Source organism: Myotis myotis, unplaced genomic scaffold (assembly GCF_014108235.1).
Source record: "Myotis myotis isolate mMyoMyo1 unplaced genomic scaffold, mMyoMyo1.p scaffold_m19_p_10, whole genome shotgun sequence".
Classification (NCBI taxonomy): domain Eukaryota; kingdom Metazoa; phylum Chordata; class Mammalia; order Chiroptera; family Vespertilionidae; genus Myotis; species Myotis myotis.
Window position 1 is genome coordinate 35153282 of NW_023416314.1, and position 13120 is coordinate 35166401.

Below are 13120 nucleotides of genomic sequence, written 5' to 3' on the forward strand. Positions count from 1 at the left end.
GTCCGCTTTTTATTTTAGTGAACGTGGTATGACTCGGAAGGACTTTGCTAGTGTTCTGGTTGTCAGGTCTTCTACCCTGGGGTGGGCAGGACCTGAGGTGGAGAAGGATGCTCTGCCCTTGAGCAGAGCCTGGTGACCGTTCCTGCCCAATGCAGTTACTCTTTGTTGAGAATAACGAGAACTCACAATAAAGAAATATATGAAATGCAGATGAAGCTAGAAAAATTTCAAGCTAGAAATTCATTTTTAATGGAAATTACCAGTAATGCCTCACCTTATAATGCATAATAATGTCTCTTAGCTAGGATCCTTGGTATATTTGGCAAATATGTATTCAAGGAATTTCTCAAGTAATGACTTTTTGCCTCAGATGACTGAAGGCACCTACCATACCTTGTTCTTTTGCCTAGTGGGTCTTTTATATAAGAAGACATGTGAGGGTGTTTTCAGTGGGTGAGTGTGGTCGCTGGTACAGAGCAAAGTACCCAGATCGTGAATCTGTGAGGACTTGTGTTCACATCCCAGTTCCTCCCTCCCGCGATGACCAAAGCAAATGACTTAAAACCTTTGAGCCTCCCCTCACCCTTCTTCGAGTGGGATAGATTTGTTTTTAATTCATTTCACAAGCTGTTATCATGTACAGCTATCTCCTTTGGCACTGGAGATCAGAGATAAGTCAAATTCAATGTCATAAAATTCTAGGGGCAGAAAGGACTTCACAGGCCACCTAGTTCAAAAATTTCCTCTTTCAGATGAGGAAACCGAGGCTCAAAGAGCGGAACCAATTTGCTAGAGGTTGCAATGCAATAAGCAAGAGGGCCAGAACCAGAACTCTTCTGTGTAAGGAACTCTGCCCAGGGGACTCCCATCACTCCCGCATAGAGTACCACAGGGATGCTCAGCCCATTTTATTGGGCAGGGAAGGAAGGCTCCAAGAAATTCAGTGAATCAATGCCAGGACTGTTGCAGGGGCCAGAGCATCAGCCTTAAGCTCCATCCCCTCACCTTTGTCCCAACACTCATCACATCACAGTCAGTCCCTTGCAAAACACTGTTTCTATTCTGCTCCAAGCCCTAGCTGGGCACCTGGGTTGTAACTTGCAGTCCATGCCTTCAGAGGTTTGGGCAGCTGGAGGAATCACCTGTGAACAGTAGCCATCAGACAGCACCCTCACTCCCACCTTGAGGGAGACTCACCAGAGCCTCCCGGGGAGGCTGCAGAGAGGAAGTCTGTGTGGGGTCCTCAGGGAATTGGGACCCCACTTCTCTGTGTGGCTGGGGGATCAGGAACAAGCCCAGCTCCCCATGCTGTGTGTTTGTAGTGGCTGCTGGGGAAAGATCTGTGAGGAAGGTCAGGGGCATCTTGCCACCTCACTCAGTTGGGCCTGTGTTCTCTGCTTCAACAGAAAGGATCGAGCCCCGTCCTCCAGGATCCGATGGCCCACGGACACTGCTGACTCTTCAGGACATGCGGACATGGAGCCAGGTCAGTCCCCTTGTCTGCTCTGATTTTCTGCGTCATTAGCTGCAAACCTGTGGTCTTGATGAGAAAGTCCCTCTTGGAATGCGAAATCGTGATTGCTTTTTGGGTGAAGGCTTTTGCCACTAAGTAGCATGGGAAGTGGAGGCGGTCCGGCCAGAGTGGAGGTGGCCTCCTTGCGGAGCCAAAAGCAGTAGGCGGACTCGTGGGTGCTGGAACCCAATCAGAAGCCAGCAACCAGCATGATTGGAAGACAGAGCAGGCAAGGGCCTGGCATCCAGCTGGAATGAGATGGGGGAGCTGGCAGCCAGGAGGCACCTGGCAAGCTCAGGACCACATAGGCAGTGGTGGTGATCAGTTATTCTGGGGTTCAGAGGTCAATGGTTGCATTCCAAGCTGGAGTGGAGTGAGAGGCAGAGTTGAAAATGGCGGGGGTGAGGGCGGGGCGGGGGTTGTGTGTGCTATGCGTGGAGGAGGAGGGGGGAAGCTGAGGGGAGGCTGCGTGGAGGACAGGTGGCCTGGGGGCCGGGTCCAGCGGCCAGAGAAGCTCCCTGGAGGCCTTTCTTTATATTGCCACACAGAAGAGCGATAGCAGAAACAGTAGGAAGCACCTGGTTGGGTGGGAAAGTGGAAGGATGTTTCAAGCTAGAGAAGGAACATGGCACAGAGAAAGGCAGGATCATAACTAGAGGCTGGGCCCTGGGGAGAAGGCTGAGGAAGCAAAGGACTCAGGGCCCAGGGAGTAAGCTCCTTATTGAAAACCTACTGGGAGCCCAGCCCTTTTTCTTTTCCTCCAAGCCATCTGCAAGGGAGATGTGTGAGTCTTGCTAGGCCCAGTTATGCTGCAGTAATAAATTCACTCCAGAATCCCAGCGGCTTAACACAGCAAAGGTTTCTTTCTTGCTGGTGCTGCATGTCTAACTGAGGTGGGTGGAGGGCTCTGCTCTACCTCGCGCCTTGGGAGCAGGTAGACAAAGGCTCAGCCATCTTGTAGCTGTACTACCTGGAACGTGAGGCCACCTTGGTCCCTGCAGCAGGGACGAGACAACTAGAAGTCTGCACTGGCTCTTAAATGCTTCAGTCCCGAAGGGACGCACAGCCCACGGGCCGGAACTAGCCTCATGCCCTAGTTTTTTAGGGCTCTGGGAAATGTGGGGAAGACATGGCTATTTGGTGAACAGTACCTGCCTTCACCACAGTGGGTATAATTTCCATTTTTCAGGTAAGGAAACTGAGGCTCAGAGAAAGGAACTATCTTATCTGAGGTCTCCCAGCTAAAAAACACTGGAGTCTAGACATTACATAACTGACTCAATCATTTATTTAGCTTATTCAGCAAAAACATATTGAATAAAAATGACAGGCCCAACACTGTGATAGGCTCTGGGGATATAACAGGGAACAAAACTGAAGGTACTCCTGGCCCATGTGGCTCAGTTGGTTGGGTGTAGTCCTGTGCACCAGGTTGTCAGTTTAATTCCTGATCAGGGCTCATGGCAGGTTGTGGGCTCGATCTCCAGGTTGGGGCGTACAGGAGGCAGCTAATCGATGTGTCCCTCTTACATCAATGTTTCTCTCTTCTATCCCCCTCCCTTCCTCTCTCTCTAAAAATCAATAAAAATATTAGGGAAAACAAAACAAAACAAAAGTAGCCTCTGTTCTCAGCCCAAGGAATGTGTAACTACAGACTGGGATGTATGCTCAGTAGTAGAGACATACGGTTCTCTGAAGAGATCTATTAAGATTTTTAGCCTGGTCAGCGTGGCTCAGTGTTTGAGCATCAGCCTAAGAATCAGGAAGTCATGGTTCAATTCCTGGTCAGGGCACCTGCTGGAGTTGTGGGCTTGATCCCCAGTGAGGGGTGTAAAAGAGGCAGCCTATCAATGATTCTCTCTCATCATTGATGTTTCTCTCTCTCTCTCTCCCTTTGTCTTCCTCTCTGAAATATTTTAAAAAATTATTTTAAAAAAAGATTTTTAACTTTTCCTATAGAGAGACAAGTAAAATAGACTCCCATGTATTGAAGCACTGTGCCAAGTACTTGATTTATTTATAACTTTCACAAGCCCTTGAGGCAGTTCTTATAATTCCATTTTTCAGATAAGCAAGCCAAGGTTCACTCCATAGAGGGAAGATAACAGGGCTGAAGGAGACTCTTCAACCTCATCCATGCTCACTTGTGATGTCAAGAAAGTTAAAATAAAAAACTTGAATTTCGCCCTCCTCCTCCCCTGCCCTCCCATCTAACCCTAAGAAACATGGTCTCCTCTCTCTGCTCTGAATCACCCTTCTCAGGACTTTCTCCCTCTGGTCCTGTGAGTGTCACAACATGTGAACATATCATGCACTGACAGTGGAGGCTTCTTGGAGCCCAGACACAGCATCCCTCATCCCCATGTTGGTGCTGCCCATATAGCTGAGCCCTTGTCGAACTCAAAGAGGGAGGGAGGACATTGCAGAAATACAGGGAGCAGTGTCTGACTCTGACAGGACAGGTTTGAATCTGAGCCTTGGCAAAGGTGAATTCTTCTATGTAGAATGTGGTTCATTTTCTCTCCAGCACCCCATCCCTCCCCTCGCACTCTGTGCTGTATTTACACTGACCCCATCACTTCTCTCCCCTCCTCAGCACCTGTGACCACCTCCCCTGTCCCCACTCTGGTCCAAGCACCTTCTTAGACCTGGATTATCACAGTGGCATCTGCATGGGGCTCTGCTGCTACCCTTCCCTCCTGGGGTCTGACACTGAGGTACCTGTTAAAACACTGGTCACATCAGACCACCCCTCTGCTCCAAACCCTCCTGTGGCTCCAAGGCTCACACAGAGGAAAAGCCAGAGGCCTCACAGTGACCCAACAGGGACATTGGCCTCTTTGCTGTTCCTTGAACCGTGAGCACACTCCCGCTTCAGGGCATAAGGCATAGAAGCCTTGTTTCCAGTCTCAGGGAAGCTCTTCAGGCAGTGGGAACAGCAGCAACCAGACCTCCAAGTCTCCATCCAGGTGAGCAGAGGAACCCTGGGCTGCAAGGGCCTGGTCAGTGACCAGGAGTGTGTTCCTCTCAGGTAGCCGCCGGAGGCCAGAGGTGTGAGCCAGGTGGATGCAGTGGAGCAGAGCACAGGCAGCTGCCCTGAGCACCTTGCACCAGGAGCAGTCTCCCAGCCCAGCCCCTCCTCTGCCCTCTTCCACTTGACCCTTTCTACATCCCATTCATCTCCACCTGAGGCATTATATATGACACTGCAAGTTTGGTTGCTTGTTGTTTGTCTTCTCCCACTGGAACCTGAGCGCCACCAGGGCAGGGACATACTTTGTGTTGTTCCTTGCAGTGTTCTTATGCCTGGAACGCTGTCTGCATGTTGTGGGCACTCAGTAACTATGCACCGAGTGAATGAACGGATGAACCAATCATGGCACATCAGATTCCTTGGTGTTACTCGCTTACACTCTCTTGTTCCTACCATCCTGCCTTTACACCCGCTGTTCCCTCTTCCTGAATGTCCCCACAGACTTTCTCTGTGCACCAACTCAACACCCTCATTCTTACTCACTCCACCTGCCCGGGGGGTGAAGTCCCTGAAGCACATGGCACAGGCATTACCCATCCATCCCTGTGGGGCTAAGGGTTCAAGGGCAAGCACAGCTCCTCACTGCTGAGCCCAGTGTCTGATGCACAGCTGGGGTCCAGCTGCAGTGTGCTGGCCTGAGCCTCATGGACCAGAGCGCTATCTGGAACTGCAGCCTATGGGCCCCAAATCTGCCTGTCCCTGTCACCCCGAGTCAGGAAGCAGGAGTCCTTGTTGCCAAGTCAGGCTCCTCCTGCTTCCTCAGAGATCAGGAAGACGAGGCAAATGGGACACTAATGAAATTCAGAGAGAAAACTAAATTGGGAGGTGTTGCAAACACCATGGAGGAGGGAGATGCAATGTGAAAGGCTCTCTCCAGAGTGGGCAGGGGAGTGGGAGAGCACAGAGAGAGCTGAAAGTGGCGTCCCCTGGCCTCCTCTGACACCCACATGTGGGGTGGCCTGTGGGATCATTGTAGGGGCTTCACTTTAAATCAGGGACCTTTTCGTCAACTGACTCATCCATTCATTAATGCCCTCCCACCACCTTGCCAAAACAGATTTGAGTGGGTTAACAATTATAAATTGATTAAATAGCTAAGACCAAGACTGTTTAATGCACAATTAAGGTAGAAAGTAAGGGAAAGAAAAGGGAGGGGGGGAAGAAAAAAGATTATTGGAGCCACCCAGCAGCTGGGTTCTTGAGAAGCAGCCCGGGGCTCCTGTGACAAACAGATGGGACTGTGCCTGTTTAAGATCGTCAGGGAAGGAAAAGCTGTGGTCATAGGGTAGCAGTGATGACCAGTGTTTCAGAGAACTTTCAAGTCCGTCGCCCATTCCTTCAGTTATAGGCATTGACCGTGTGCTGTGGGCTAGAGGTCCCCTCACCCCACGGGGTATTTTCTTCCATCTCATTGAATGATCATAGCACCCTGCAAGGCGGTCTTTTAAGGCTCTTTTTAGAGACCGGGTGACTGAGGCTCAGAGACACTGAGCCATTTCCTCAGCACATGGTGCTGGGGCAGCTGGATATGCACCTGCAAAAGCATGAAGTTGGACCCCCTTCCTCACACTATATACAAAAATGACCTCAACCTGGATCATCAGCCTAAATTTAAGAGCTAAAACTCTAAACCTTTAGAAGAAAACATGGGCCTAAATGTAATGATCTCAGATTAGGCAATGGTTTGACACCTGCAAAAGCAGGGGAGGATAAAACTCATAAATTGGACATCATCAACATTTTAAAAATTTGTGCTTCAGCCCTGGCTGGTGTGTGTGACTCAGCAGTTAGAGTGTGTACTGGAGGGTTTAATTCCCAGTCGAGGGCATGTACCTGGGCTGCAGGTTCAGTCCCTACCCCCAGTCAGGGCTCATGTAGGAGGCAACCATTAGATGTCTCTCTCTCTCTCTCTGCTCCCCTTTTCCTCCTCCCTTCCACTTTCTATAAATGGAAAAGATATCCTCACTCCTCAGGTGATGATTAAAATAATAATAATGATCTGTGCTTCAAAGAACATCATAAAGAAAGTGGAAAGACAACCATGGAATGGGAGAAAATATTTGAAATCAGAGATCTGACATGGGGTTTGTATCCAGAATACATAAAAAACTCTTACAACTCCTCAATAAAAGGACACAGAGCCTAATTGAAAAATGGGCAAAGAGTTTGAATAGACATTTCTCCAAAGAAAGTACAGACGCGGTCAAAAAGCACATAAAAAGATACCCAACAGTTTTAACCATCAGGGAAATGCAAATCCAAGACCTTGAGCCATTTGTTTGGGTCCTGCCTCTCTGACACCAAAGCCTCCAGACCACAGGCCTCCTTGGGCCTGGGGAAGAGGTCCCAAGGAGGTGAGGGTAGGGCCTGGACCCTTCAGGGGTTTCCACAGGAAGGAGGAGAAGAGGGAGGGACAGAGAATGGTGGGCAGGACGGGAAGGTCAAGCCAGGGACAGACTGCCCATGGGTCTTCTGCCAGCAAGGGGCAGAAATTGCCATCTGAGAAGGGTTAGGTTCACACTTAGCCCTCTTCTGCCCAATTCGCAGTTTGTCCTAACGCAGCGGTTCTAACTCTGGCTGCAGAGCCCTGTTTGACTCTTCAAAATTATTGAAGACCCCAAAAGCATTTATGTGAATTATATCTATCAAATTTTATTATACTGGTAATTAGCCCTGAAAAAAAGCTAAAATTATTATTGATAGCTTATAAAAACAAACAACAATAAGCCCTTACATAACCATATATAGTACCTCATTTTTTAATCCTCACCCAGAGATATTTTTTCCCATTGATTTTTAGAGAAAGTGGAAGGAGAGGGAAAGACAGAGAGAAACATTGATGTGAGAGGAACACATCGATTGGTTGCCTCCTGCACCAGCCCTGACCGGGCTTCGGGCCCAAGGAGGAGCCTGCAACCAAGGTAAATGCCCTTGACCAGAATTGAACCCTGGACCCTTTGGTCCACAGGCTGACACTCTATCCATCTGAGCCAAACGGGCTAGGGCCATAATACATTTTTATAAAAAGGAACTTTTCCAAAGCAAACAGAAATGGAGGGGTTTACACTGTTTCCCATTTTGGCAAATCTCTTCAATATGTGGCTTAATAGAAGCTGTATCTGCTTCTGCCTTCAATCTGGAAGCCTGCACTGTGTACGCATAAGAGAATGGGGATGAAAAGAGCAGAAAGTGGCATAGCATGAATATAAACAGTGTTGACCCCACAGGTGCTCTGCACGGATCCCTGGGTGCAGTGATCCCCAGGGCACACTTTGAAAACTGTGAGTGCAGGAGGTGAGATCCTTGCTACAGAGTTCAGCAGGGTGTGGGGAGACGGCACGGTGATCTAGAAGAGAGGGAGGGAGGCGAGGACATTGCAGTGGGGAGGGGATGGACTTCTCCCAGAATGAAGCCTGGCTGCCCGGAGATGTTGCACACAACATTCTCTTGGCCCAGACTGCTTTCTGCCATCTTGGTCTACTACTCAAAATCCTCTTCGCACTTTAAGGTTTATTTAGGTGCAACTGCCTCTGGAAAGCCTTTCTTACCATCCTTAACATCCCCAAGGCTGAGTGAAGCCCGAGGTTGAGGCTACTGGTGAGAGACTCCGGATTCCAGACCAAGGAGCTGAGATGTTCTGTTTTTCTTCTTTAAGAATTGGGAAGAAATATACTGAAGGCTTTTACATAAGCACTTCCTTGATAGTATACAAATTTGGATGTACAGAGGACTGTGTCACCAACATGCAGTTAAAGTCATCCGCTCCTGCTCTGGCTGGTTTGGCTCAGTGGATAGAGCGTCAGCCTGTGGACTGAAGAGTCCCAGGTTCAATTTTGGTCAAGGGCATGTGCCCCGGGTTGCAGGTTTGATCCCCAGTAGGGGGCATGCAGGAGACAGCTGATCAATAATTCTCTCTTATCCTTGATGTTTCTAGTTCTCTATCCCTCTCCCTTCCTCTCTGAAATCAATAAAAAATTATTTTAAATAAAAGTCATCCACTCTAATTCTAATTCAAATAAAGTAGTATCAGTCATCTAGAAAAGTGAGTGAAATGAGGGAAAGGAGGAGAGAAACTAACAGCTAATTGAGCACTAACTATGGCCAGGCATTCACCATGTTATCTAATCATCACAGCAGGTAAGTGGTATTTCTCCCATTTTACAGATGAAAAAACTGAGGCATCCACCCTCCCACCCCACCCCCCAACCAAGGATATCTTGCTAGTAAGTGTCAGAGCTGGTTCAAGATCAAGTCATTCTGTTTCTAAAGCCCATGATGCCTTTTCTCATGGCTCCGCATGAGCTCAGCACCATTTGTTTGACGTAGAGTGTTTAAGGCTACACACTCTTTTTAAAATGTGTTTCTATCATATCTTTCCAAATACCCTTTTAGCTCTTGGAAATTTGAACAGGGACATCAATTGTGCTTGTTTGTTCTCCCTTCTGGAGTCTCCCATGGCAGCATCTGCACGCAGAGGACAGCCAACAAGCTCCACTTTTGTGTTGCTTGGTTTTCATCGAGGACATGGCCACAATCAAGACATTCACCCCAAATTACTGATAACTAGACTTATTATTGACTCGGAGGTTATTGAGTGCACGGGCCTGGGCATGACTGTCCATCCTTATTGGTGATGGGAACCTGGGAGGACGAAGGGCCTAGGATAGATCTATTGCTTTTCTCTGGGTCAGGTCAGAGAAATCATCTTAAATGGGACACCCTCATTCTTATATAAATACTAGAGGCCCGATGCATGAAATTCGTGCAAAGGGCTTGGCCACCGCCACCATGGTAGCCGGGAGCCTCTGCCACCTCTGCTGCCTCTGCCTTGGCCCCCACCACCACAGCTTTGATCTGGAAGGATGTCCAGAAGGATGGCTGGTCTAATTAGCATATTAAGCTTTTATTATTATAGACTGAGTAAGGCACATAAGGTTTATGCAGCCAAGACTGTATTGTCATGTCTGGTGCCAATTATGTCAGTTAAGCACAGGATACATGAACATTTATTGAATAGCACTGTGGGTTCTTATCTAAGATAAGTATCTTGCATGCTTTATCCATATTTGAAAGCCTGTATGTTTTTGACTCTATGAGATAGGAACATCCCCATTTTCCAGTGATCAAGTAGACATGGGTCTGCTCAGGGACATGCATGCCCTGGTAGATGGTGGAGCTGGGGTGTAGAGCTACTTCTGCTTGCAAACATGATGCTATGCTTCACTAAGAGAGTACATGCTGAGTGCGTTCCCAGGGGGGCACCATGCTCTGATTGAACAGGTGCAGAGACCTGGCAGTGCCTTCGTGGCCAGACATTCTTGGCTGGTTTCAAGCTCTCTCCTTCCCAGACCATTTGTCCATCCTCCAAGTTTCCTTTTCCCTCCCTGGGTTTGCACCTTCAGGCTTCAGTCAGAGCACCTGGAATGCCCACCAGCCTACCAGGCCACTGTCATCTTTCAGTATCTGCTTAAGCAGTGTTCATGGGCTCAGTGAACGCATGCATGGTCTTAGGGAGGAAGAAGAAAGAGCAGGTGACCCAAGATGAAGTCCCAAAGTGTCAAAGGTTAAGCTTGGTGCCCGTCCCCAGGGCCTGCATGGTTGGCAATGGTAGAATGACATGGCCACGGCTGTGGAAGTCACTTCCATTCTGACCTTAATTTACCTGCCCCCACCCTCAGGGTGATGCTGCAATGCAGTCCTGGGTGCACAACATAATTGCAGAGCCATTTACAAGCCGAATGCCTGGTTAATTTCCAGATGGGAGAGTCAGTGTCATTACCCGTAGTAGAGTCAACGACCAAATCCTCACCATGGTAGGGCTTGATTCCTGTCACTAATTGCGTCTTCACCTGCACATCTCAGTGGCTGGTTTTGCCAAAGCAGTCAAGGTCCTGGCCTGAAGGTCCTTTTCTGAGACTGTGGACTGTTATCCCTGTGTTGCCTTGACTTACCTGCTATTAAAGGGATACATTTAGATATCTTCCACCCCCCACCGCTTTTGTGAAAGCTCCCTTGGTGGAGAAAAACAACAAAAAACAGTGAGTCAACATCGATAAGCACAAAACCCTGTGCCTCTTTGGATTCTAACCGTGTGGAAAAGCCGAGTGTGCAGAAAACACTCCACGGGTGAGGACAGACATTTGTTGAGTATCTGTTATATGTCAGCCATTGTGCTAGGCATTTCACAGTCCATTGAACCCTCACAACCACCAGTGAGGTAAGTATTGTTATTTCTGATTCACAGATGGGGCCATGGAGCCTCAGAGAGGGTCAATGACTTTAAGTCACACAGCCGGGAAGTAGGGGGACCTGGAACGGAATCAAGGTCATCTGCTACAATATGCAACTTCTCCCCACTGTGTTGAAAATAATAGCAGGAACAACAGCAGCAAGAGCTCCCATTTATGGTGTGCTTACTACACGCCTGACTTGTATGCGCTCATTTAATCTCGACAACAACACAATGCTGGTAGGTGTTATTATCCCCATTTTGCACATGAGGAAACCAAGGCTCAGAGAAGTGCTCTCAGAATGAAAAGTTTTCCAAACATGGGTGTTCAGAAAGTAAGCCCCAGAAATCTGTCACTGTGTGCTATTCTTCCTTTAAAAAAAAAGAATATTTGTATTGATTTCAGAGAGAAAGGGAAAGGGAGAGAGAGATAGAAACCTCAATGATGATAGAGAATCATTGCTTGGCTGCCTCCTGCACTCCCCCTACTGAGGATCGAGCCTGCAACCCGGTATGTGCCCTTGACCAGAATCAAACCTGGGACCCTTCAGTTCGCAGGCCGATGCTCTATCCACTGAGCCAAACCAGCTAGGACCACGGTGTGCTATTCTGGCATAAAGAGCTCTTGTTTAAAATAAGCACAGGCCTTGATCATAGGAGGTACTTCACAGTATTTGCTATCAGTAGTTAATTTCATGGCGTTCTTGCCACCCTGCTGGAATGGGTATTCTGATTGTTGTTAACAACCTGTGCTAGCCATTGAGCAGCCCTTTCCATGAAGGCTCCTGAGGTCAGCATATCCTGGAGCAGGAATCCCAGATGTTAGGAGACAAGCAAGTTCAAGGACACATGTTGCAGTGGAACAGACCAGGCTCGGGAATCAGACCTATGGAGTCCAAGCCTCGCTGACCAGCCCTGGACTCTGGGCAAGTTGGCTCATCTCTCTGTGCTTCAGTTTCCCAATATATAGGGTGTCCCAAAATTCACGCAAGAAGTAATTTTGATAGAAAACACAGGTTTATAATTTAAAATTGTAAAGTTTTTATTGATTCATAAAGTAAACAGTATAGGGTTATGTATGGAATAGCACATCGGGTAAATGGCCTCCACGGCTTTGCTGGCACATACACAAAGCCGTGGTCTTCATTGGTCTTCATTGTCCCTGCTCCTGGGCCATAATTGGTACTTGGTAATGCTTATCAAATTTAAGGGATTGAAATCAAAGGGCAACAGATATTAAATCTGATTCAAAAAACCAAGTAAAACTAGGCTTTTATTTGTTGTTGTTAATGCTCACGCAAAATTCAAATCTTGCGTGAATTTTGGAACACCCTGTATAAAATGGATATAATAAGAGGCCATACCTCAATAGGCTAATACAAGGATTAAAAAATTATGTGAAATGCTTATAATAAGGCTTAGCACCAAAAATACAAGCACCCGGTAGATGTGATCTGTTGTATTATCAAATATTGGTTTATAGAGTTGGACTTATGAGGTGATCTAGTTCCACCCTCCCATTTGCAGACAAGGAAACAGAGGCCCAGAGACAGGCAGCGACTGGCCCCCAAAACACAGCATTTTAGTTCTTTGATTTAGTTCTAGTGCCAAGGTTCTTTCTGATATTGCCGACCATTGGAACAACAGCCTCAAGAAACATTTCTAGACGTTTTAGTTGGTGACCTTACAATCTACTTTATCTTTTTTTGATAGTTTTTTTGTTTATACTTGCACTACCCATATATTTGTTTTAAATAGTGCTCACATTTATTTCACTTCCTGAATCTGATCATTTTAGCACCTGTAGTGTTCATAGGTAGGATTCATTTGTTCATTGTTGCTGCTGTCTCTTGCTCATGGTGGCTTGTTTCCCCGCGTGCTCTGTGACTTTTTAAATTTGGGTTCATGATTGTTAAAACTCGGTGGGACTTCTTGGAGGCCTGAGTTGAAAGCGCACTGCTCCAGGAAGGCTATGCATTTGCTTCTGCCAGGTGGCTGGAGGACCACCAAAGTGGGGTCACGTTCAATTAAACGCTCAGCTTGAGCTTGGGTTGTTGTTGTTTATCTGGCCACAAGGTAATATGTATTCAAGTTAGAGACCCATGTGAAGGCCAGTTTGTGATTGGGAATTGCCCACTGCCCAGCCCCAGGGTCAAGTTTTCTTACATCTTCTTTCATGGGGTGGGGCCTTGTTTTTTTCTTATTCACCCTTTCATGTAGGTGTGACTGCATCCTAGCCTTAAGTGAGGGTCTCCCTTTGAATTCCACCTTTGGAAGGACTTTGACTTTGCTTTGTTGGTTGGCCCTTTAACACTATGATCCCCAGAACACCAAGGACTGTCAC

At 47.5% G+C, this 13120-nt stretch overlaps 1 protein-coding gene across 1 annotated transcript in view; it reads left to right on the plus strand.

Moving 5' to 3' along the window:
- TENM4 (teneurin transmembrane protein 4) overlaps window positions 1-13120 on the plus strand; it is a 734586-nt gene that overhangs the window by 235351 nt on the left and 486115 nt on the right. The window contains exon 3 of the mRNA XM_036324847.1: window positions 1407-1486. Within this exon, the coding sequence (XP_036180740.1) occupies window positions 1477-1486 (10 nt within the window). The 5' untranslated portion in view covers window positions 1407-1476. The remainder of the gene's footprint in view (window positions 1-1406; window positions 1487-13120) is intronic.